Here is a 25,984-nt window from a genome sequence, read left to right as displayed (position 1 = left end):
AGCCGGCTCGCTCAGGCTCGGCTCGATATAAAACTAGATTAGAAAACCCTAATCCCCAAATCAAAGTCCCACTCCCACATCGCATCCCCTCCCCACCTCCCACCCCAAATCTAATTTCCCCCTGCTGATCCCCTCGAACTGCCGTCGCCTCTTCCTCCTCCTCCTTCGACACTTGGCAGTTCGGAACTTCAGTAGTCGGCGCCCGTGCTAGTCGTCTCCTCGAGCTGCCGCGGTGCCGCCTCATCAAGCTGCCACGGACCCGCGGCTGTCGTCACCTCTAAGCTCCGCCTACCTTCCTTCTCCAAGCCGTCGCCGCCGCCACGTCGTCCTCCTCCCGCGGCAGTCGTCTCCTCTAAGCTCCGCCTCACCTTCCTTCTCTAAGCTCGGCTTGGGTCCGAATTGGCTCGGTCCAGTTCGATTTGAATGAGGCTTGATAATAAGCTTATTTCAGGCTCGGGCTCGATCAGGCTCGGCTCAGGCTCGGCTCGAGCTGAGGCGAGCCGAGCCTGAGCCTAATAAAGAAGCTTGAAATTAATTTTGAGCCGAGCCTGAGCAGTAGCCGGCTCGCTCAGGCTCGGCTCGTTTACACCCCTAGATCCACCTCAGCTAATCACCTGCGACGTCTCATAAATTTTCAACAAACACCGAGAGAGTGAATCACTTTCGTAATTTATTGAAAGTTCACGTCTTCCTACGTTTAATTTAAACAGACAGACTCCTGACCGGATAAAGCTAATTCTCCTACTTCCAGCTGGAAATTGCAATTAACGTTTCACGAGACGACCACTTTTTCTCGAATAAAGATTAATCAATAGTTTCTCTCGAAAGAAACCTCACTCCCAGATCTAAAACCACAACAATGCAATTAAAGCGTAAAGACTTCATTCATGCATTCCTTCATACACCGCGTGCTCCAGATCCCAAACACGTTTTCCCCTCTTCCAAGTTTTAAACTAATCCACCACAAGCGCTGCGCTGCTGTCTTCTCTCTGTTGACAACTCATAAGCATTATAATACTACAAAAGAGTGAAGCATCCCACTTCCTTCCTACTTCGCATCCCATTCCATCACCTCCTATATAAACCCACCACCCTCCATACTCTCTACAACATCACTACCTCCTCCTCATTGCATTCTCCACCACTTCAACATGGCTTCCTCTTCCTCTTCCAATGCTCTCATGGCCCTACTGCCATTTGCTCTCTTAGCTTGTTCGTCCCTTTTCGCCATTGCCTCTGCTGGCAATTTCTACCAAGACTTCGACATCACCTGGGGTGATGGCCGTGGCAAGATTCTCAACAATGGCGATCTCCTCTCCCTCTCCCTTGACAAGACCTCTGGCTCTGGCTTCCAATCCAAGAAGGAGTACCTCTTTGGCAAGATCGACATGCAACTCAAGCTTGTACCAGGAAACTCTGCTGGCACCGTCACTGCATACTATGTGAGTAGTCAGTCCTACTAGCATTTCTACCTTACCAACTTTGTTGAAAGATTAATGTGATTAATTTATGGTATGATTCGTTGCAGTTATCCTCGCAAGGACCAACCCATGATGAGATCGATTTCGAGTTCCTTGGGAACCTTAGCGGTGATCCTTACACTCTCCACACCAATGTGTTCACCCAGGGGAAGGGGAACAGAGAGATGCAGTTCCACCTCTGGTTTGATCCCACCATGGACTTCCACACTTACTCCATCCTGTGGAATCCACAACATGTCATGTGAGTATTAATATAATATAATGCATCCTTATCTAATGATATTGAATTTTACTATGTATGCTGAATGAATCTTTATATGTTTCAGTTTCATGGTGGACAACATACCCATCAGAGATTTCAAGAATCTGGAATCCAGAGGAATCGCATTTCCAAAGAACCAACCGATGAGGATTTACTCCAGCCTATGGAATGCAGAGGACTGGGCTACGAGGGGTGGGCTGATCAAGACGGACTGGAGCAAAGCCCCATTCACTGCATCCTATAGAGATTTCAATGCTAAAACCAGCACTAGTTCGCCTGATGCTGGTTGGTTCAACCAGCAGTTGGATTCGACGAGCCAAGAGAGGATGAAGTGGGTGCAGAGCAACTACATGATCTATAACTACTGCAGTGATGCCAAACGCTTCCCTCAGGGATTGCCAGCCGAATGTTCTATTGCTTAAAGAGAATCCAACAACGAATATAACTAGAACCCATTCTTTGATTCTTTTATCCATTTGTAATATCATGATTTTGATGTCAGCTAGTGTACTTAATAAGAAATTTAAACATTTAACACTACATTTTTTTGGTCAATGATTGTTCAAAAGATTTATAATATCACCCCAGCAGAACACACTGAGGCAATTTTATATTTCTCAAAAACAAAAACACATCGACACAATTGTGCAAAATATTTAAGCTAGATACAAAGTCGAGGATGTTGCGAATCAGATCTTGATCGACCTGAAAGTAATAAAATTATTAGATTTTTATAGTTGGTAACTCCTTGAGTTAGTGTTGTAATGGCTTTAGTTTTACGTGAATTGGAGGTCATAGTGAAGATTTAAAAATAAAACAATGATGAAAGATTATAATAAGACATAAGTGAAAATATTTGATGTTGACGAACGATAGTATAGTATTGTGGCTCGTGGAGAAAAGCCCTTAAGAAACTATTCTTTTTTATCTCTTTTATTTAATCTCAAACTTCATGCACAAAATAAAGGGGAGATATTTTGAAAAACCTCGTTACTAGCAATGAGAAGAAACAAACATCAAGCCCAAAGAGCATAATTGAGAAAATACCCAAATCACATAGAATTACTTGTCAACTAACTGATGAGGACGAAAAGGGAAGGGCAGCAGCAGAGGAAGCCTCTAGCAATCGGCAAGAGCTGGGTTGGACCACTCCGTGGTACCATACCAAAGCAAGCCTCTAGTGATTGGACTAACCTTACTTGAGCCACTAGAGTCAAAAGGTGATAGAGTTAGGACTCCACCCGAACTTGCCACCTTGTTGTTGGTGAACCATTAGCAACCGAAAGGAGGATAAGGAGAGACTGCTGCTAGGCAGAGAAGGTGACAAGGAGCGGTACAGCGACAGGAAAAGGATGACAATAAAAAGCGAGAAGAAACTCTAGAATTCACAATCATTTCCTAAATCAAATTTTAGAAATCTTATGAAAAGCATATCTATTATATAAAAATTATTTGATACTCAATTTCCAAAATAGTTCCCAAATCAAATTATATATATGAATTTCAATAATTTATTATGTCTAGAATGAATTCCATCACAAGTAAATATATGCAATAAGTTCTTAGTCATATATGCAAGTAACTTCCAGAACTTGATCAAGCAGGTCAAATATCCAAATCACAATAAGCAAACAAATCAAGTACATGATAGAATAAGCATAAAGTGATGAATACATACACACAGTCCTAAGAAGAGATACTAAAATCTATGCTTCAATTTTATTATAAATTGACAAGGTGGACCTAGACATAAAGTAAATTAGGACAGAGATGAAGATGTGAAAAGATGCCAAATTTTTTTCAAACTTCTTTGCCAAACTATCCATCAAACAAAGCATATTGTCAAAAAGGCTAAATATACACTTCTATATGTGTGAATGCGTTTGAACAGTCAAATATACATCTCTGTATGTCCGAGCGTGAGCTGAGTATGTTCAAACGGCTAGAACACCATCATTCTATATGCAAGAATTTGCAAGGTGATCTGATACCTTGAAAAGGCGAATCAGATCACTAGAACATAGGTGAGTTCTAGGTTATCTAATAGCATAAGATTTTATAGCAGATAATAATTTACAATGAAATTTTTTGGGAGTAGCTAGGGTATTAGTAAATATAATTTAGGGACTTTGGCAAGACTAAACCCTCAAATAGCTTAGTGCCTACTGCTTCATTAATCAAATTACAGTAGAGAATTACATATTCTACACATGCTTTCTTAACAGACATGCATCCTAATCCTAGAACAAAATAGGAATTTTATACTAGTGGAATTTGCAAAAGAACTAGGCTATTAGTAAATCATCTAATATGTAATATTTTTTATTAGGAACTAGGATGAGATCTTTCCTTAGTCAAATCAATGAATCAACTTAGTTTAGGAGCTTTGGTAAGACTAAAGCCTCAAATATATAACTTAGTCATATCAATGAATCAACTAACTGCTTCATTAATCTAATTGCTCTACAGTAGAAAATTACATATTCTTTACACCTGCACATACTTTATCAAACAGACATATGCACATTCTAATCCTAGAACAAACTAGGAATTTCTTCTTTAAACTAGTGGAATTTGCAAAGAATTAGGGTTCAACTACAAAGATTCATAAGGTCCATTCAATAGCTTATACATACACACAAACATAGACCTAAAGGCGACAAACACATAGCAAATCAAAGAAGCATCCCATATAATACATTTGTATATAATATGCAATCTAGATGAAGTCCAAGTGGTGGTTGAGAGTGCTGTTGTTTTGTGCAGCAGTTGCTCCCAACCAAAGAGAAAGAACCAAAGTAAAGAAGAAGACCATGGCGGGTTTGGAGGGCAGAAGCCTCCCTTCCTCTCCTTTTGTCTCTCTTGACTCCAGCAATCCTCCCTCTTTACCATGACCTCTGTCTCCTCCTTCTCTCTTGCTATTGCCATTAATACTGCCCTACAGAGAGAGAGAGAATAGAAAGGGAATTCTTGAATGGAATGGAAGAAAATTACTCCTATTTCTCTCTCTCTCTCCTCCCCATTTGTTCCATTATGTTAAAGGTGGTTGGATGTAGGTGTTTCTTTATATGAGCTCTCTTTTACTATACCTCTCTCTCTCTCTCTCTCTCTCTCTCTCTCTCTCTCTCTCTCTCTCTCTCTCTCTAGGACTTAAATGTGCAGAAGAATTGAAGACCCATAAATGTGGTCTGGTAAAGTAGCTATTCAAGAGGGGTGGATGTATGCGAGGAAGCTTAGTTATTGCCCTCTTTGAATTCATTTTGCCCACCTCTTTCCTCTCCTCCCTCCCTTAGCCTTAAGCACCTGTTCATGTTCTTCTCCTCCTCTCTTCTTCTCTCTATCTCTATCTTTACGTCCATCAAACCATTACTTAGTTTAATCTAGAGCATTTGCTGAACTGGGTCTTCTACAACTGGACATGAGGAGGATCGCAGCGGCGCTTGTCGCGAGCCTATTTCTAGTCGTCGCCGTGATGACTTCGCCTGGATTTGCTCGAGAGATTGGCAGGAAGAACAGCCATGCAAACGTAGTTACCGTCGGTGTTGGTAGATGCAAGCTGAAGAAGATTGAGCTTTGTGATCAACTCGCTTTGGCCGAGAAGAACGACACTACCGTCAAAGGTAGCAAGAGAATAGTGCCTAATGGTTCAAATCCCTTGCATAATAGATGATGGATGCCCTTTTATTTATCAAGATATTTCCAATGGAACTTTAGCAACAGGAGAAGCAATATATATTGCAGCAGTAGCTCTAAAGTAGCTGGATGGGGAAGAAGAAGAAGAAGAGAGAGAGAGAGAGAGAGAGTAATCTTTTGCTCGTCTTTTTTTTTTTCTTTCTTTCTCTGTCACTATGAAATTTTGGATGTTTTGATGCCAAAGGGATCAAACTAGTTGCTAAATTGTTGTTCCATTTCAAGTTTAATTGTAACATCTGAGCAATAATTTCCGTGCTTAGCTCCTTTTCTCATTTCTTTCAGTGCAGTAGTGTGGAATTTTCAGTGCAGGGACGCTGTTCATGGATTAAATGCTTCATTTCATGCTAAACTTTGGATAAAGGTTGATGCCAAGAGATCAAATACCATGAGAAGGTGATGGTGATGATAGTATTTATCTCTTGTAGACATTTAGACTCTTTTCTTGTGAAACCTTTTTTCCCATTCAGCAGTGTACGAGTGGGTAAGAGGAGCTGCAAAGAAGGGAGTAGTGGCATCTTATTATAACTATCTATCCATATATATATCAAAAAATTCTAAACATAAGTTGTTCTCTATGTCAACGACTTATATAAAAATTTAAAATCTCTAAAAGAATTATTAAATCTTAGAAGTCATCGTGAAAATATTTATCGTAAAATTTGATAATTTTTCCGATCAATGATTTATATTTGAAAGTCATCATTCTAGCCAGCGGTTTTACAACTCACTCGCATTGTCCCGTTGTTAGAGATAAACTAGACACCTGATGAAATATCTACCGGACTTAAAATAGTCAAAAACTCAAAACAAAAGAAAAAAAAACCCTTTGATTAGAGAACAATTTGAAAATTTTAAGCATTGGAAAGAAGAATTGAAGCAAAATTCTCTCATTGGATATGGTAAGTAGGAAGATAGAATATTCCTTCTCTGCCTTCCCCAGGTGTAGGTAGGTAACCAGTGGGTGGAAATTGGATCTCTGTGGATCATTTATTAGCAAACATAACTGCCAAGAAACAGCACCTAAAATTGGGCCATGGTTGTAGCTAGCATGGATGTAGAGCAGAAGAATAACTACCACAAAGACAATGATTGACGTTGGAAAACCTAAAAAGGGAAAAACGAAGAGAGAATTTTTTAAGTATTTAGTGTAGAAAATTCTAATTAATGTATTTAGATTATTATGTATGAGCATGATATAAAAGAAAGCCAAGGAATTTGTAATTGGCACAAGTGTTTTACAAGCGATTTGAATGGTTTATTGAAAGTTTACGATAGTAAGAAGGCATTTTATGAGTGTTTGAATGTTTTCAATAGTAAGTAAACGTTGTTGGACCGTTTGAACGTTTTTTTAGAATGTTCTGAAAGTGTTCGAAGGCTTTGAGAACTCATAGCTACATTAGCTGAAAAATTTAGGACGTCCAAATGCCCCGAGAAAAGCAATTTAAATGCCTCGAGCAGACTATGAAACGTTGAAACTTAATTTCAAATGAACTTACTTTCTCTAGCGCACCTATATAAAGATAAAATTTCCTAGGTAATAAGGTGAACATGGAGATTATATTTGAAGCCTAAGGAGAAATTATCAGAGAGTTTTGTACTGTCAAAAGACGGGATTCATATGGAAACCTTTGATTATAGTTGCTATATTGTTCTTTAGTGTGTGCTGCTATCTCGAGGATCACTGAAATATGAAATCTAATCCCGAGAGCCACCAAGGTCAGTTGATCAACCATGGGAAATAATTTATTATATATTTTAATAGAAACAAAAAACTTTCGATATAGCTACAAAATTCAGCAAAAGGTATATAAGTGGTTCTTAAAGTTGCAACATTATTAGTTGAAACATCCCTAACTTGCCATGTGTCTACTACGTGAGGTTATCCTCACGTGAGATTCTATAGAGACTAGAAGAGCTAGCAACATATAATTAATATCAGATAAAAGCAAAATAACGAAAATGAAAGCGGGGCCCACAAACCACAATTAATCTATCTATAATACAACAAGACGGGTAGAGTTCTTTGAATACAAGAATACATAATAAAAAGAAGATACAATAAGGAGAAAAACATAAACCCCTCTACAAAATAATATATTCTAAGAAAGTAAATAGGCCTAATGCCCTACTAAGGGGAAGTGCTATTGAGCTTAATTCTGTCACGATAATAGTCAATCTGCAACATATGCCAAATATAGAAAAGCCTAACACTTAACAAGCGACACTATAGTACGGTCCGACCCAACAAATGCTAGCTTTGGTCGCTTAGAATAAATGTCTAATTAGGATTCCTAAATAGTGTCCTTGAATAAGAGATATATATTGATCAACCTCTGGGCTACATAAAGAATATGCAGGTTGAAAAAGACTTGTATGTGTTAGGTTTTTTATTTGTTGGCAATTTTGTATAAAATATTCTAAGTGTATTTTTTCATGTATATGAGCTTTACACAAGTCTAGAATATCACTGGTGTGAAGAATTGCAAGATCATTGGAGAAAAGCCGTCGCGTTCTCACCGCGTTCACAAACGCGTTCGAACGCGAAATCTACGTTCACACAGACAGAGAGCCGCGTTCACAAGCGCGTTCGAACGCGGGCACTGCGTTCACACAGACAGAGAGCCGCGTTCACAAACGCGTTCGAACGCGGGTACTACGTTCACACAGACCGAGAGCAGCGTTCACAAATGCGTTCAAACGCAACCTGAAGAATTCAAGCTGTCGCGTTCGAACGCACTTGGGCCCGTTCGAACGCACCTGAGATTAAGTTAGGCCGTTCGAACGCACTCGGGCCGCGTTCGAACGCACCTATGAAGTTTGCAATTTATTGGATTTTCGTGAGTACGATTATGACTTGGATTTGGCTCTATCTTGGAGATCATATATAAGGATAGTGTTGCCCTAACCTAGGGTAGTGGAAGAAGATTATTCAAGGAGACTTTTTGGAGGCTACATCGGTTCTTCAACAAACAAGGCCCTTCGCATCTACAAATCTTAATCTTTCGTCTTAAGGGCTATCTAGACGAAAGATCAATCTCGAGGGCTACTGAGATTGGACTTCAATCATAAGAAGCAGTGAATCGTGGGTTCTAGCGATCAAGACTGAGAGGAACAAAGTCGTTTGGATCGACGGGTTGTTTTGTGAGTCAATCTTGTAACTGCTACTATCATAGTGATTGGTTTTGATCCGAGTTTTGATCCGTGGTTTTTTCCCGTTTGGGTTTTCCACGTTAAAATCTTGGCGTTCATCTCTACTTTCGTTTTTAATATTTCTTCCGACTTTTACTTAAGCGAACGAGAAATATCATTGCCTAGAGGTTAGATACATACGTGTGTCTAGGGGTTTATCAATTGGTATCAGAGCGGGTTCTCTCACCCTTTGAGAGAGATCAAATAGGCATGGATTTTCGTAGAGATGGACCCTCATCTATTAAACCTCCTATTCTAGATGGATCAAATTATGGATATTGGAAAGCTAGGATGAGAGCTTATTTAAAGTCTATAGATGAGAGAGTTTGGATGGCCATTATGAACGGTTGGAGTCCACCAATGTACATGGTGAATGATGAGTTAGTTGAGAAACCGATTGAGTCATGGGATAAAACAGATTATGAAAAAGTTGGCTGGAATAGCAAAGCAATAAATGCAATTTTTAGTTGTATTTCCTCGGAAGAATTTAGAAGAATATCTACTTGTGAAATAGCAAAACAAGCCTGGATGATCTTAGAAATAACTCATGAAGGTACTATGGCTGTAAAACTTTCGAAACTTCAGAGGTTAACTACTAATTTTGAAACCCTACGTATGGAGGAGAATGAAACATTTGATGAGTTCTATGCAAAGTTAAGTGATATAGTCAACTCCAGTTTTAACCTAGGAGAGAAAATTCCTGAAAATAGAATTGTCCGTAAGATCCTTAGGTCTCTTCCAGAAAGGTTTCAAGCGAAAGTTACAGCTATTGAGGAAAGTAAGGACATTGACTCTTTGAAAGTTGAACAATTGGTAGGAAATCTACAAACATTTGAGTCCAGTCTTTCAAAACCGAGGAAGTCCAAAGGGATAGCTCTATCCACTGTTGAACAAAATTTAGAGGAGTCTGAAGATAAAGGTGATTTAGATGTTGAGATGTTGGCTATGTTTGTCAAAAAGTTCAATAAATTCTTTCGGAAGCCAAACAAGTTTAATACTGAAAAGTTTGAAAAAAATAAAACTTTTGTGAAAAAGAAGAATACTGTGACTTCGAATACAGGTGGTAGCAACAACAATGTCAAACAGAAAAATAAGAATTCTGAAAATAAAGTTTAATGTTTTGAATGTTCTGGTTTTGAACACATCGCACAAGAATGCCCTAATCGTCTTAAGAGAAAGGGCAAAGCTATGAAAGTTACTTTGGATGATTTAGATGAATCTAATGATGATTCTGAAAAAGACGAAGAAAACTTTGTAGCCTTTGCCTCTTCTCTGCTTAATACTAACTTTGTTGATGATACTGATAGTACAGATGATCTTGATATGCTACCGGCTGAGGAAGATGAATCTGAAATTCAAAAGGCATATAATGACTTGTACCTGGAGTCATTTAAACTCAAGAAAAGCAATCTTAGACTACTTCAACGACTCAAGGAAATTGAACCAGAAAGAATTCAATTTGAGGAGAAGTACAAATTGGAGCTTGAACGTGTCAAAGACCTTTCTGAACAACTTGACAATGCGAAAAATAAAATGAAGCCTGATGAAATTGAACTAGAGCGATTGCATAAGGAAGTTACATTTCTAAAAGGGAAGAACAAACTGGACGAGATTCTAAAAGCTCAGATCTCTGGAAAAGACAGGTATGGTGTTGGATATACTGGTAATTCAAATAATAATAAAACTATTTTTGTTTCTGCAGGTATACAAAAGGAAGAATACCTGAAGCCATCAATCGTATTTTCAAAGCAATCCTGGATGAATCCTTCAAAATTGAAGTTGAATCTACAAACTGGTGAATCTTTGACGACACCAAAGGTAAACTTTAGTCACACTCCTCGACAAAAGATGAGTAGAAAATGGTTTGTTCTGACATGCTATCATTAAGGCATTCTAGGGCATATTCGACCTCATTGTAAATTTTTGCAAAACCTAGAACTGCTTTCATTTATGGGATGAAAACAAAAACCATATGGGTCAAGAAAAGTGATTTGAAATGTTATGTTGTGCATACAGCCTTGAAAGCTTTAAATTCTGATTTATGGTATTTAGACAGTGGCTGTTCAAGACATATGTCGGGTGACAAGTCGTTATTTTCTAATCTTGAAAACCATGAAGGGGGAGTTGTGACATTCGGAAATGGTAATTCATCAAAGGTAATAGGTAAAGGAAAGGTAAGTACTCTAGGGATTCCTAGTCTCGAAAATGTTCTTTATGTTAAGGGCTTGAAAACAAATCTACTAAGCATCAGTCAATTTTGTGATGAAGATTATGAGGTAAAATTCTCCAAAAATGATTGTACTATTCTAGATCATGATGGTAATGTTATATGTTATGGATCTAAAACATCTGATAATTGCTATGTCGTTGAAACTTCACATAAACGGAAATGTAACAATGCCTCTTTCGACATTGCAGATCTTTGGCATCAACGTCTTGGACATGTGAATCACAAGGAATTATTTACTCTGTCCAAACATGAAGTGGTAAGAGGAATACCTAAGATAAAAGAAATGTCAAAAAGAGTGTGCGGTTCGTGTCAAATTGAAAAACAAATTCGTATCTCACACAAGAAGGTAAATACAACTACCACTGACCGTGTGCTACAATTAGTTCACATGGACTTGATGGGTCCAACAAAAATGGAAAGTTTTGGAGGTAAACGCTATATATTCTTAATGGTCGATGATTACTCCAGATATACCTGGGTTGCCTTTCTACGTGAGAAGTCTGAAACCTTTGAAGTTTTTAAATCACTATGCTTAAAATTGTAGAATGAAAAATCTACAACCCTAGTTAGAATTCGTTCTGATCATGGTAGAGAATTTGAAAATGAAAATTTTTATATATTTTGCGATTCTCTTGGTATTCAACATAAGTTTTCAGTTCCTATAACTCCACAACAGAACGGGATTGTTGAAAGAAAAAATCGAGTTGTGCAGGAAATGGCTAGGGTTATGCTTCATGCTACTCAAAGGTTTTGGGTAGAGGCAGTCAATACAGTGATACATGTAATAAATCATGTTTATCTAAGACCAGGTACAAATATAACTGCTTATGAAATTTGGAAAGGTAAGAAACCTAGTGTTAAATATTTTTGAGTTTTTGGTAGTAAATGTTATATCTTGCGTGATCGAGAATATTTGACTAAATTTGACACTAGAAGTAGCGAAGGCATCTTCTTGGGGTACTCGAATAATAGTAGAGCCTACAGAGTATTTAACCTTGAAACTTCTACTATTATGGAATCTGCTAATGTTATGATAGATGAATCCTCGACTGACTTAACTAAAGCTACTTCTATTTCTGTTTCTGTAGATACATATTACGAAGAAATAGGAAAGGAGCTTGATCTGGAAATTGAGAATCAGGACGAGGACAAAGTTGAAATGAACAAAAATGACTGCAACGTACCGGAACCATTTGCTAGAGTGAAATCAAATCATCCACTATCACAAGTGATCGGAGACGTGAATGGACCAATTAAGACAAGACGACAAATCCAAAGTGAGGTATCATTTACTTGTTATACATCTTCTTTTGAACCTAAAAATGTGAAGGAAGCATTGTTAGACGATTCTTGGGTAAATGCTATGCATGAGGAATTAGAGCAATTTTCTAGGAATGATGTTTGGTATTTAGTTCATAGACCTAAGAATGTGAACGTTATTGGAACAAAATGGATTTACAAAAATAAAAGTGATGAACATGGCAATATAGTTCGAAATAAATCCAGACTAGTAGCACAGGGATACACTCAGGTTGAGGGTATAGATTTTGATGAGACATTTGCTCCTGTTACTAGATTAAAGTCTATTCGCATACTGCTTACCATTGCTTGTCATTTAAAATTTAAATTGTTTCAAATGGATGTTAAAAGTGCTTTCTTAAATGGTATCCTGAATGAAGATGTTTATGTGGAACAACCTAAGGGTTTCGAAGATCAAAAATTTCCTTCTCATGTTTTTAAATTGAAAAAGGCTCTTTACGGGCTAAAACAAGCTCCAAGAGCTTGATATAAGAAGTTGACCACCTTTTTAGTGGATGCGGGGTTCACTCGAGAGGGAGTGGACAAGATATTATTCATTAGACGTGAAAACATGAGTTTAGTTGTGGCACAAATATATGTGGATGACATTGTCTTCGGGGCGACGAGTCAATTATTAGCTAAGGAGTTTGCTGATCTCATGCACAGTCACTTTGAGATGAGTATGATGGGTGAGTTGTAGTTCTTTTTAGGGCTTCAAATTACTCAATTGGAGAGAGGGATTTTTATCGCTCAAACCAAGTATGCTAAGGATCTTGTGACTAAATTTGGTTTAGAAAATGCAAAACATGCTAGAACTTCTATGAGTACAACTACCAAACTAGGTAAGGACATGTTAGGAAAAAGTGTTGATCAGATAGTGTATAGGAGCATGATCGGTAGCCTTTTGTACTTAACGGCTAGTAGACTTGACATTGCATTTAGTGTCGGTGTGTGTGCTAGGTTTCAGTCTGAACCTAAGGAGTCATATTTGTTTGCTGTGAAACGTATCATAAAATATGTCAGTGGCACAGTTGATTTAGGTATCTGGTTTACTTATGACTCGGGTGCTATCATATCGGCATACACGGATTCTGATTGTGCAGGTTCATATGATAATAGAAAAAGTACTTCAGGTGGATGTTTTTATGTTGGAAACAATCTGGTTGCTTGGCACAGTAAGAAACAAAACTCGATATCTTTATCTACTACGGAGACCGAGTACATTGCAGCAGGAAGTTGTTGTTCTTAGTTACTATGGATGAAACAGATGGTCAAGGATTATGGCATTGAACAAAATACTATGGTGCTTTATTATGACAACATGAGTGCTATTAATATATCGAAAAATCATGTTCAACACTCGCGTACAAAACATATTGATATCCGACATCATTTTATACGCGAGTTAGTTGAAGACAAAACAATAGCATTAGAACATGTTGAGACGGAGAAACAGTTGGGTGACTTGTTTACAAAACCTTTGGATTTATAGAGATTTGAGTATCTTCGTACTTCTTTAGGGATTTGTGCTTTGGACTGATTTTATTGGGATTTGTGTTCTTTTTAGTTTGCGAGTTTCTTTCGTTTTTTTTTTTTAGGTTTTCTTTTACTCTGAAATTTTCTTTGGTTTTAATTTCAGTTTTGTCGAGAGTTTTTGTCATATAAAAAAAATAAAAAAAATTGATGCACTCCTAGATTCAATAATATACTCTTGACATAAAAATATGATTTTTCTTTTGATTATGAGTTATTATAGTCAATTTTGTCATCTTGTAGTATATTGTTTCAATTTTTGATTTTGTCACTCCCTCGACTTCTATAATAATAAATTTTTAATGCCTCATAACATATGTGTATTCTTGTGTGAGCATGATATCATGAATATTTTTTTAAATAGCTCTCTATTAACTTTGATTTGCATAGTTTGACCTCATGCTTAGTTATCAAATATATTTTTATAAAAGATCAATGAAAAGGGCTACAATGAGTTAGTGTGAAAGCCGTCTTGTTTCGAGTCCAATTTGACTCAGTACATTATTTACAAATTTTAAAAAAAATGATATATGTGAATTTCTTCTTGCACTTTATTTGATTTGTACTATAAGAAAAGGGCTACCTACTCATGTGTGAAAGCCATCATTGCACCTGTTTTGTTAATAAAAAAAAATATAGGAAAAATTCCTGTGATGTTATGGAGAATAAGTCGAAAAGTGCAAAATTTCTATACTAAGTCGGTTTGACTACTGTGTTGCATCATTGTTTATATAGGAAAGTTTGTTTAAGAAGATTGGTTCATGTTATCTATGCTCATCTTGCATATGCGTATCGTTATGATCAATCAAGATTAATTTAATTTTGAGTGATGCATTAGAATTGATTATAATATGCTTTTGATGACTTGATTGATCTGTGTATGACTTATTTCATTTGATTGTCATATTCTATATCTTGAATATATTTTGAATTTCTAGAAGTGCATCTCCAAAGTCTATTGATCTTGAGTGATTTTGTGCGTTCTCAACTTTTGATCACGTTAATGTTAAACTCTTGATGGTTCTTGTAAGATTGAACGTGATATCTTAGCGTTTTTCAAGTGAAAGATGTTTTTCCTTTTGGGGCTTCATGGTTTCTACCATTTTTTTTTTAGAATTTTTGCTATTTTTTTGTTGTTTTGGGCATGTATTGAATATTGCAACGTGTTTTCTTTTCAAGATTGCCTAAAAAAAAAAGGGTACAGTTACCAAGAAACCAAGGCCACCTTCGTCACCTACCTTGACTTCATGTTGACAATTCTTTATCGTCAGTTCTCTCTGAGTTCCTAGTCTTTGGCATTTGTGTCAAAAAGGGGGAGAGTGTCTTAGAGTCTAGGTTAGTGTCTAGGTGTGTAGGGGGAGTATAAGCATAGGGGGAGTTTATGAGAGTCTTAAGTTGATACGATTCGGACTTCACCGACGTCGTCTCGAGTTTGGATTTACCTTAGGATAAGTGTAGGGGGTGGCCCTCTTCTCCCCCTTCTTCCAGTATATCCACGGAATCCAAAAACAGAGTCCACTAAACGAACGATATCTCGAGATCCCCAACTCCGATTCGCCTGAAACTAGATCATAGGGGGAGTTTATGAGAGTCTTAAGTACTTTTGAACTTTGCTTGAAGTAACTGTGAACTTTGTCTGCTTAAGTACTTTTGAATTTATGCTCCATTGATAACTTGTGTTTGAATTGTTTATTCATTTCAAGTTATTTTCACTTGATCTTGGATTGGTATATGTTTATTTGCAGGGCTTGATGTGCAAAATATTCTAGACTTGTTGATTGCTCAATTTGAAGTCATTGTAATATCTTGTAACCTAGGTGTTTTGTCACAAATTGCCAAAGGAGGAGATTGTTAGGTTTTTTATTTGTTGGCAATTTTGTACAAAATATTCTAAGTGTATTTTTTATGTATATGAGCTTTACACAAGTCTAGAATATCATTGGTGTGAAGAATTGCAAGATCATTGGAGAAAAGCCGTCGCGTTCTCACCGCGTTCACAAACGCGTTCGAACGCGAAATCTGCGTTCACACAGACAAAGAGCCGCGTTCACAAACGCGTTCGAACGCGGGTACTGCATTCACACAGACCGAGAGCCGTGTTCACAAACGCGTTCGAACGCAACCTGAAGAATTCAAGCTGTTGCGTTCGAACGCACTTGGGCCCGTTCGAACGCACCTGAGATTAAGTTAGGCCGTTCGAACGCACTCGGGCTGCGTTCGAACGCACCTATGAAGTTTACAATTTATTGGATTTTCGTGAGTATGATTATGACTTGGATTTGGCTCTATCTTGGAGATCATATATAAGGATAATGTTGCCCTAACCTAGGGTAGTGGAAGAAGATTATTCAAGGAGACTTTTTGGAGGCTACATCGGTTCTTCAACAAACAAGGCTCTTCGCATCTACAAATCTTAATCTTTCGTCTTAAGGGCTATCTAGACGAAAGATCAATCTCGAGGGCTACTGAGATTGGACTTGAATCATAAGAAGCAGTGAATCGTGGGTTCTAGCGATCAAGACTGAGAGGAACAAAGTCGTTTGGATCGACGGGTTGTTTTGTGAGTCAGTCTTGTAACTGCTACTATCATAGTGATTGGTTTTGATCCGAGTTTGGATCCGTGGTTTTTTTCCGTTTGGGTTTTCCACGTTAAAATCTTGGCGTTCATCTCTACTTTCGTTTTTAATATTTCTTCCGACTTTTACTTAAGCGAACGAGAAATATCATTGCCTAGAGGTTAGATACATACGTGTGTCTAGGGGTTTATCAGTATGGTTTGAAACAAGCACCGAGGGCATAATACAATTACATTAATGGATATTTCTTGAAGAACAAATTCAAAATTTGTCTATTTAAGCATACTCTATACATCATAGAAGGTGCATACGATAAGTTTTTAATTGCATATATTTATGTTGATGATTTGATTTTTATGGGTAATAGTTCAAATTTTTGTGAAGCTTTTAAAAGAATCATGATGCACAGATTTTCTTTCATGGCATCCAAATTAAACAAAGTGGAGACAATATTTTCATAGTATGCAACAATTCTTTTGAAGAGATTCTGAATGGATGATGCTTCACCTATAAGCACACCTATAGGGGTAGGCTTTATATTAAGTAAGCAAAGTGATAATAAAGTTGTTGATGCTACTCTCGTAGAAGTCATATTTACCGTCTCATGTACATGACAGGCATAAGACCATATATTTTGTACTATGTTAGTCTTTTGAGCAATTTTATGGAAACACTAAGAAGAATATGCTATCTAAATATAAGGAAGAGAAAATTTAGAGATATATATAGTAGTGATAACTTGGATTAAGATATTACTTAACAAATACTAACAATTCATATTTATTTGGATGTTGTGACAGTGATTGGGGTGGAAGTATTATGTTTTCAACGTCGACTCCGGTGCAAAATTATATTCTTTAAAGAAGCAAGATTTTGTCACTCTCTCTGTTCCAAAAACAGAGTATCTTTCCTTGACATTGGCAAGTTGTCGAGAATTATGGCTAAAGTAAACTTTTGAAGAACTCGAGCATCCATTTTTCGTTCGAGATTTTGTAACTAATTCTAAAATCGATGTCAAATATTGTTGTAAGATCCAAGATCAATTAGCATATATATTCACCTAAGCTCTCAAGATGGATAACTTCACCAAATTGAAGAAGAATCTCTACGTGAAAATGATCTAACTTAAGAGGAGAATATTAAAATATTAAGCTAGCTCATTAATGTACTCAATTAGATTAATTGTCTAGCATAAAATTCAACAATAATATAGCATTAGTCTTTTGACTTTACATGACTTTTGCTATTCTCTATGCCAACGTGTCCTATATGTTTTGTTTGATATGATAAAAATAAAATAAAAATTAGAAAAAAATTAGGTAAAAAGCTACTTGTCACGTAAGTCGTTGCATTGCAATAGATTTGGGTGAGCAAAAAGAAAATTATGAAAAGAAAATAGATTAAAAACAAAGGGAAATTTGTATATAATATTTTTTTTTAATAAAATTTTGATTTACACTCTATATTTTTATTATTTATAAATCAAGCCCAGTAATTTAATGAGTATGTGTAGAAAACTACTTAATCAACCTCTGAGTTTAATTAACTATACTAAAAAAAATTACGAAAAATCCTCAACTAAATCGTATTAAGAGCTTTTTAGTTATTTTATAAATAAAATATCTCTACTTAATAGAATATTCTCACGGTGTTAATTCAAACCTAATTTAAAATATTTTCTGCATATATTCTTTAAATTATAGCACTTTATTCGGTATAAATTATAATTTTATTAAAAAAAAAAGGGTGTTATATATAAATAATAATAAAAAGAAGGATTATAGCATAGCAATGTGGTACTGGTAGGTTTGACTACTAGTAGTGGTACAAGTAGATCATTCTAAGTAATCGTGTTGGCATGATACGTGCTTGCTCGACAAGTTTCTAAAGCATTGAAACTTAATTCCAGACGTACTTTGACTTTCTCTAGTTGCACCTATATTAACAACAACAAAAAAAACCCTAAGTTGTTGGGTAAATATAGATATATTATATTCGGAGCCTTGGAAGAATTTTCTAGAAAACTTTGTGCTGTCAAAGGATTATCTCGAGATCTGAAATTTTTGTTTACGATGATCATGAACACTATAGATATAAATATTATTAGTGGTTAATTTGACACTAGAAATAAAGAGAGCCCAGAGTGGATAAGAATCGAGCAACGGACTAAGCATGAACTAGCGCATAGACTCTATCATACAGGAATGCAATAGGCGGATGTAACATTTTACCTTCGGTACTTTTCTTCTCGAGCAGGCAGGAAGAACAATTTTACTGCTCACTAGACAATCTAGCTATCCAGAATAGATCATGTAATGAATAGACCGATCCACCGTCGCATTAGGTCTAGTGAAAGTTGTGAAAAAAAAGAAGAAAAAATGATGCTCGGGATAATGAAAATTAATTTTTTTGGGTGAAATTTTTTCTTTTTTTGCTTCTACTCTTTTTCAGTCGCATTTTTTTATTTTTATTTTCTCTTTTATGTTTTATCTGACGTCATCTGTTTATTAACTTTGCTGATGCATGGCATATCGGACGACAGGACACGTTTCATCCGACTACTCCTTTACCAATTTATCCCGTCGCTCTCGTTGATGATTCACCTCCGCCACCAAATGGCCAAAAGAGGACGACAAATCTAAACGGAGAAATATAAAAACACCACCATCCCTCCCACCCCATCTTTATACCCCCACATACTGTGGGCCACAATAGTCCATACAATCGCCGGAGTCCAATTTCTGAGTACATTTCTCCGGTGCTTGTAAAGAGCGGAAAGCTAAAAAGCATTGTTCGCCACGTCACCGCACCGCGACAACGACCAAGACCCAAGGCGGTAACCTCACCGCACCGTCCCCCCCCACCCCACCCCTTCCCTGCTATATAACCATCGCCCGCTCCGCTCTTCGTCTTCCAAGTCGGAAGCGTTCTCGAGTCGATCTGCGAAGAAATGGAGATGCTGTTCGATTGGAGGTCGATGGGGTCTCTCGTGGGGACCTTAATTTTGCTGCGGACTGTGCGGGACTACCTCCCACCGGAGATCCAGTACTTCCTCCGTTCCCTCCTGAGCCGCCTCCTGTCGTCGTTCCGGCCGTCGGCGACCGTCATCATCGAGGAGGTGGACGCCTCGGCGGGCGCCAACGACCTCTACGACGCCGCCCAGATCTACCTCGGCTCCCGCTGCCTCGCCGACGCCCCCTCTGTGCGCCTCCACAAGCCCCGCCAGTCCCCCACCCCCGCCGCCTCCCTTCCCGACTCTCACACCACCCACGACTCCTTCGACGGCATCCCTCTCCGGTGGACCTCCCGCACCATCGAGCGCCACAACTCCACTTCTTCCCACGATCCATTTTCCAGGTAATCATCCTCTATTCACCGTCTTCTTGTTGTTGTTATTCTCTCCAGATAGTCCCAAGACTAAAACGTTAACATTCTTACACAGGCGGTCATCAAGTAATAATGACCAGCGGTCTCTGGAGCTCCACTTCCATCAACGGCACCGGAAGACGGTGCATAACTCCTACATCCCCTTCGTCATACAGGAGGCGGCGAAGATTCGTCTCAAGTCCCGGGAGAGGAAGCTCTACACTAACCGCGCCGCCTACCCCGGGGACGACCACCACCGCCTTTGGTCCTCCCACACCTTCAACCACCCCTCGACCTTCGACACCATCGCCATCGACCCCGCCCTCCGGGAGGACATCCGCGCCGACCTCCTCCGCTTCTCTGGCCGCCGCGATCACTACGCCCGCGTCGGCCGCGCGTGGAAGAGAGGTTACCTCCTCCACGGCCCGCCGGGCACCGGAAAGACCAGCCTCGTGGCCGCAATTGCTAACCTCCTCGATTTCGACGTCTACGACCTCGAGCTCACCACCGTTCCGTCCAACTCCCACCTCCGCCGCCTCCTAGTTTCCACCACGCCTAAATCCGTCGTCGTGGTCGAAGATATAGACTGCTCTCTCGACCTCTCGGATCGTAAAAAGAAGACGAAAGAAGAAGACGACAATGGCGTCGGACTGCAACCCAGCACGCCTGGGGGGCAGTCAGCGCCGCCTCACTTGGCGGCGGCGTACGCCAGAGAGGCGATAAGCTTATCCGGGGTGTTAAACTTCGTCGACGGGCTGTGGTCGTCGTGCGTCGGAGAACGGCTGATGGTGTTCACGACGAACCACCCGGAGCGGCTCGACTCGGCGCTGCTCCGGCCGGGCAGGATGGACCGGAAGATCGAGCTGGGGTACTGCGGAGCCGCCGCGTTCCGGATGCTGGCGAAGAATTACCTCGAGATCGACGAAAAGGGACACGAGCTGATGCCGGAGGCCGAGAGGCTCCTAAACGAGGTCAATGTGACGCCGGCGGACGTCGCCGAAATCTTCATGGGCTACGAGAACGACGGTGCCAACACCGCCATGGAAAAGGTTGTCCAAGAATTGCGCCGGAGGAAGGCGGCGCCGTCACCGTCCGATAAAAAAAGACAGTGAAATTTCCAACTGAGAGATTAATGGAAAGTAAAAGCTAATATATTAGGAGGAGACAAAGTTGAACACAGTGAGAGATTAACGAGAAGTGAATATGGAAATAAGCTATTCCTAAAATAAAGATCATCTTTTTAAAATTAAAAATAAATAAATAAGAATAATTCTTTTAAATTGAGTCTTTTGGTCTTCAATTAATAGAAAGCCAAAAAGGTTTTGAAGGGTTGAAATATCCAACCGAGTGGACGTAATCTTCTATGAATAGTCAACGGGGAAGTAAAAGTTGTGTTTCTATTTGGCTTTTTTTACATAAATGCCATTCGAAACTTTTATTATAATTGTCACTAAAAATTAATCTTTACCGAAATATTCTAACACTCGTCTTTCTTGAATTTTAGAGTGTGAAATAATTATTAATAATTTGTTTCTATTTTACTATAATATAATAGGGAATTTTATAAATCACACCCTATGTTTTATCTATTTTATGATCCGCATCCTGTCTTTGAGGTTTTGTAACCCGACTCCTACACCTTCCTCATAATTATCATTTAACGCTCTCATTTGCTTTAAAAGATACCATCAAAAAATTATAATATATAAAATAATTTATAAATACCTAAATTACTCATGCCTTCTTCAGAGGAGGGGGGAGACGAGGAAAAATAGTGATGAAGGTATTTTAGTAATTTTATTGATATTAGTTAGTCAAAATAACGTCAGGGTATTGAACGAGAATTATAAAGAAAAAACAGGGGACAAATTACAAAATCGTCACAAACAGAGTGTGAATCACAATATAGGTAAATGATACGGTGCTATTTGTAAAATACCCAATATAATATTAGGTAAAATAGTAGATATATTTTAATCATGATGATATTTTGAACAATTTTAGTACCAATTATGTAATACTATTTTTCTAATATTTTTTAATCGTTTATGAGTCTCTGTCACTGACACATAGAATGTATAGTTGAGCTAATTTTTTAAAGATCCTATGTCTAATGAGGGATTTAAATCTAATTAATCTCTATGATGGTAGGATAAGACATCAATTGCTTACGCTAGCATGGTAGTATTTTTAAGCAATCTATTTGTCATTAGTAATTAATTCGCTCTTGACACATCAGACGATTCATTTTTGGAGAAAACATCAGCATCAGGTTGGGAAGATTTATTTATTCCAATATAATGTCCAAACAATGATACATTATCTAATGTTATATTAAAATGCACTAGGGTAGATAAGATGTGATGTGTTACTAAAGCATGAAAGCTAGTCTAAGCATACAAAATCTCGGCATCGAGATCGATTTACAGGTTCTCAGACCTTGCGGAACCTGATAATAGATATTAGGATCCTGTTATTAGCTTTTGACAATACGCTCATCAAACATAATTACAAAGAAACTAACATGATAGCCGATTGGTTAGCCAATATTTTTGTGGAGGGGCTCAGTCTTAATTCCCTGAGTTCACTTTAATTTTAATATGAAGATGCCATTGGCACCTTGTACTGGGGAAGCGGGTTGTAATTTTTCGGATTTCTTGCCTCAAATTTAATGAATTTCTCCTTAAAAAAAAAAGCACCAACCCTAGCTCTTATGAATCTATCAAGCTATACTCCACTCTTCTTTTTCTTATGGGTTCTTTGTGCATGACACCTTATATTATCTGTAGTGTTGTCTAATGTAGGATAGAAGTAGACAAAATAAATTTTAAAAAAAATCACCCATACCCTCCTTTGCATCTCAAGAATACTTCAAACCATTATTGGGCTCATACTGGATAGCCCCCCAAAAAATAGAAAAAATTCAATGAAAAAGTTTTAATACTTCAAGAAGAACATAATAACGGGTTGCTTATTTTGTTGGTCTCGCTACAGAACAATAATTAGATATTGTTCTTCGTCACAACATGCTTCTTGTAGCCTTCAATCTGCTTTTCACTAATCGGTAGCCACTTCCAAGAGTCTGAGAATGTGTTTTACAGCTATCAAAGGTCACAAAGACATCATTAGATCCATAGCTTTCTTTTTTCTTAACTGCGACATCAAATCTCTTCTTGATGACTATTAACCTCCGTGTAGTCGAAATCAAGATGGCTCAATCCATTGCGCAGCCTCCTTATCAATGTTGTGGCAATTTCTCTCCACCGTCCTGATTGAGTGCACATGTCGTTTTCTTTGGGAAGAAGGGTTGGAGAGAGAATGACGATTGGTTGGAGAAAGAAGCGATTAGGGGAAATCGATGTGAGACTTATATCAAAGAATTGTCACTCTTTCTCCCATCTTTTTTGTGTATCAGGCTACGTTTAAAATTTAATGAATTATTCTATCTTACACGTTTTTCCAAAAAACTGTTTCAAATAGATATTACTACGACATTGTTGTTGTGCTTATAATTACTAAATCAGTATCACCGAGGGATCTAATAAATCAAGAAGATTAAATCCTAAAAGAAAATAGGGAACAATATTAACAATAAAAAAAAGTTAGAGAAGAGATAAGATAATATGGTCCTGAAAAGTAAGAGAGACGTAATCCAAAAGCTTTTTTAAGATTAAAAGCCTCAAATCTTAATTATTCTCTAACAATCGCAAATGTATCTCTATGTAGATACATGCTCGAAAAATGAAAGTTTCAATCATTTTAAAAATATAGATAGAAGATATTAACGTAATTTATACTTTTCTCATTTAACTTTGGACGTAAAATTTAATAAATTTACATTAGTTTAAACCATATGGGAGATAAAGTGATACAAAGAAATCTCACGATAATTTTTATATAACAAAAAAAATGAAGTTAAGGCGGCTAGATCAATAGACAAAAAAAGGGCAGTTTAGTGGAAGAGAGTGGTTAGGGAGTACCTAACGATTTCTAATGTGCTTACAAGCGTGGAAAGTTGAAGACATGTTTATCTTTAGGAGGGTAGTATATTTATATTAGCTTATCTAGAGGTTTAAGTAGGTAATAGAGAGATTAGGAGAGGGAAACAAAGCTTAATTAACGTAGTGAGATCATGAGATGTTGACACTTTGGACAAAAGAGAGTGGAAGGGAAGTTGCTCTTTTCTTTCATTGAACCTTTCTGTAATCCTTTTGGTCTTTCTTTTGAGCAAAGTCTTTTTTTCTTTCTTTCTTTCTTTCTTTCTTTCTTTTTGACCTTATAGGAGTGGATGACAGCGCCACTATAGGTGTTTTAGTGCTAATTTTTATGATAGGTTACTTAACGATTTATTTAAAATCTGAATTTATTTATAAGAAGCAGTCCACGCAATCGAGGAAAAATATTCACCAAATATTCTTCCATAGTCAGAAAATTACGAAACTAAGTGGGATCGATCCGTAACTCCCTGATATATGTTTTTTGTATTTATGCCCTTTCTAGATTCAAAATGCAACCGAGACAAAAATACTATATAGTGCGGATGATAGTGGTGGTGACGAGTGAAGTGGATCTTAGGGTTATAGATAATAATAGAGATAAAGGTGAATCGTTGATTGTTGTTTAAGTGATAAAGACGAAGGAGAAAAAGTGGTCGAGATCCCAAGGAAGAGAGAGGACTCGACAAACGAAGGAGATTAGAAGTTAAGAGAGACCTTGCCAACAGTAGAGGTGATAGGTTGGTGAAGAATGAGGAGGGAGATTAAGGTAGAAAGACTAGAGAGAAGATAGAGAGGCAAGAAACTAATATTCCAATAGTATAATAATTTTGGCTGCTATCCACGTCTTTATAGAGGCTAGCCAACAAGCCAAAATAGCAATTATTAACCCTAATTTTAGTGGACTCTCGCTGATCGCGTTCGAACGCGCCCGATCGCATTCGAACGCATAAAAGGCGTTATTTATTTTTACGAACCTGATGCAGGTATTCGAATGCGACCTACAGAAAATTTATTTTAATAAAAATAAATAACTAATGCAATAAAAAAGACTCTAAAAAGGTATGTCATTTTAACCTAGTATTGTGATCTAATATAAATACGAAAGGTTTAAATGAGTATAGATTTAATATGATTAGATTAAAATCATAAACAAATCATTATATACCAAGGCTACTACTAAGAGTCAGTACAAAGCCAAAGTGTCGATGTACTCTATTTAGCAGTCAATAGCCTCCCCGATTAGGGCATTCACATAGTGTCCGAGAAAGTGTGGCTTGGTAAGAATGTCATTGCTTGGAAAGTTGCATATATAGAAGGATATTAAGACCACCATTTGCACTGCCTCATAAGGTGGCAACCTAGCAAGATATATAAGGTCATCAATGGTCGGACTTGCTAGGGAGAGAGAGTTCATGGAAGGATTGATATTTTTGGAGAACAGTCTTCTATCTTGGCATAGAGTTAGATGGTTGGATAGACGAGAGTTTCTACTATGGTTGCCAAAGGAGAAAGCTTTACACCCTTGAAAGCTTTGATGCGATTATATGAAAAGTTTATTTTCAAGTAATGATTCCAGTCCTCTGAGCAGCCAAGTGCGAAATTGAGTCTAAGGCCTAGCCCATATGCGAACTAGGTTGCTTAGGCAAAAGGGGATCTTATGAGAAAATGATTAACAATCTTTGCTTTCAGGGAAAGCGATATTAATGATGGCATGCAAGATGCTTTGAAGAAAGATAGTGTTAATTAAAGTTGAGTTCCAATTGTGGCCAAGCTTGAGATCATTCACCTTCGAGAGACTTCGAGAAAGACAGAGGTTAGAGATATCAATGTTTTGATCCAGGGATATTGTTAAATTGAGATTTTCTTTTTATCTCCTACTAGCCACTTGATGCGAACCGAGTCAAATTGGATTATGTATGCCTTTAAAATAAGTTTAGTTAAGCCATATAAGTCATATAATGAATGGACTGATACGTGCTTACTTGACAAGTTTTTAATTGATTCATGCTTATAAAGTAAGTCTAGTTAAATCATATAAGTCACTAAGACAAATTCAATTAAGTCATATAAGTCACATTTATCACTAAGACAAATCCAAGCATTAATAATTAATTAAGTTTACTTATTTTCTAATTATTATATTTACTATTTTAATTGTAGTCATTAGATCATCTTTATCTTTATAAGAGTAGATCATAATTGTAGAACCATTCCAAACATCAAAATCCTAGCCACCACCTACCTTCAGTGGCCACCCCTATTATACGGCCGTCCGCCACCCTCCGACGACTGCCACAACGTTGAATATTTACCGTTTTGCACCTGTTCTGATCTTACTCCACTGTTTTAATTATATA

At 37.7% G+C, this 25,984-nt stretch overlaps 2 protein-coding genes across 2 annotated transcripts; both read left to right on the top strand.

Moving 5' to 3' along the window:
- Nucleotides 1-1,099: 1,099 nt before the first annotated feature.
- LOC140760651 (xyloglucan endotransglucosylase protein 1-like) lies at nt 1,100-2,283 on the top strand. Its single transcript, XM_073097691.1, has 3 exons — nt 1,100-1,442; nt 1,529-1,722; nt 1,808-2,283. Exons 1-3 carry the CDS (start codon nt 1,152-1,154, stop codon nt 2,163-2,165), a joined length of 843 nt encoding a protein of 280 aa, XP_072953792.1. The 5' UTR covers nt 1,100-1,151; the 3' UTR covers nt 2,166-2,283.
- Nucleotides 2,284-19,167: 16,884 nt separating this feature from the next.
- LOC140760590 (AAA-ATPase At3g50940-like) lies at nt 19,168-20,908 on the top strand. Its single transcript, XM_073097611.1, has 2 exons — nt 19,168-19,620; nt 19,706-20,908. Exons 1-2 carry the CDS (start codon nt 19,214-19,216, stop codon nt 20,739-20,741), a joined length of 1,443 nt encoding a protein of 480 aa, XP_072953712.1. The 5' UTR covers nt 19,168-19,213; the 3' UTR covers nt 20,742-20,908.
- The last annotated feature ends 5,076 nt before the right edge of the window (nt 20,909-25,984 follow it).

The sequence above is a fragment of the Typha angustifolia genome, chromosome 5 (assembly GCF_048772165.1).
Source record: "Typha angustifolia cultivar Huaian chromosome 5, ASM4877216v1, whole genome shotgun sequence".
NCBI classification, from domain to species: domain Eukaryota; kingdom Viridiplantae; phylum Streptophyta; class Magnoliopsida; order Poales; family Typhaceae; genus Typha; species Typha angustifolia.
The sequence above is the reverse complement of the archived record's forward strand: the minus strand, read 5'-3'. Positions and strand labels throughout refer to the sequence as shown.

What these genes read in the sequence shown, in the direction of transcription:
- LOC140760651 (XM_073097691.1), top strand. Translation starts at nt 1,152, where the DNA reads ATGGCTTCCTCTTCCTCTTCCAATGCTCTCATGGCCCTACTGCCATTT. An exon ending in GCACCGTCACTGCATACTAT is followed by an intron (nt 1,443 to 1,528) that starts GTGAGTAGTCAG and finishes GATTCGTTGCAG; the next exon opens with TTATCCTCGCAAGGACCAAC. An exon ending in TGGAATCCACAACATGTCAT is followed by an intron (nt 1,723 to 1,807) that starts GTGAGTATTAAT and finishes TATATGTTTCAG; the next exon opens with TTTCATGGTGGACAACATAC.
- LOC140760590 (XM_073097611.1), top strand. Translation starts at nt 19,214, where the DNA reads ATGGAGATGCTGTTCGATTGGAGGTCGATGGGGTCTCTCGTGGGGACC. An exon ending in TCCCACGATCCATTTTCCAG is followed by an intron (nt 19,621 to 19,705) that starts GTAATCATCCTC and finishes ATTCTTACACAG; the next exon opens with GCGGTCATCAAGTAATAATG.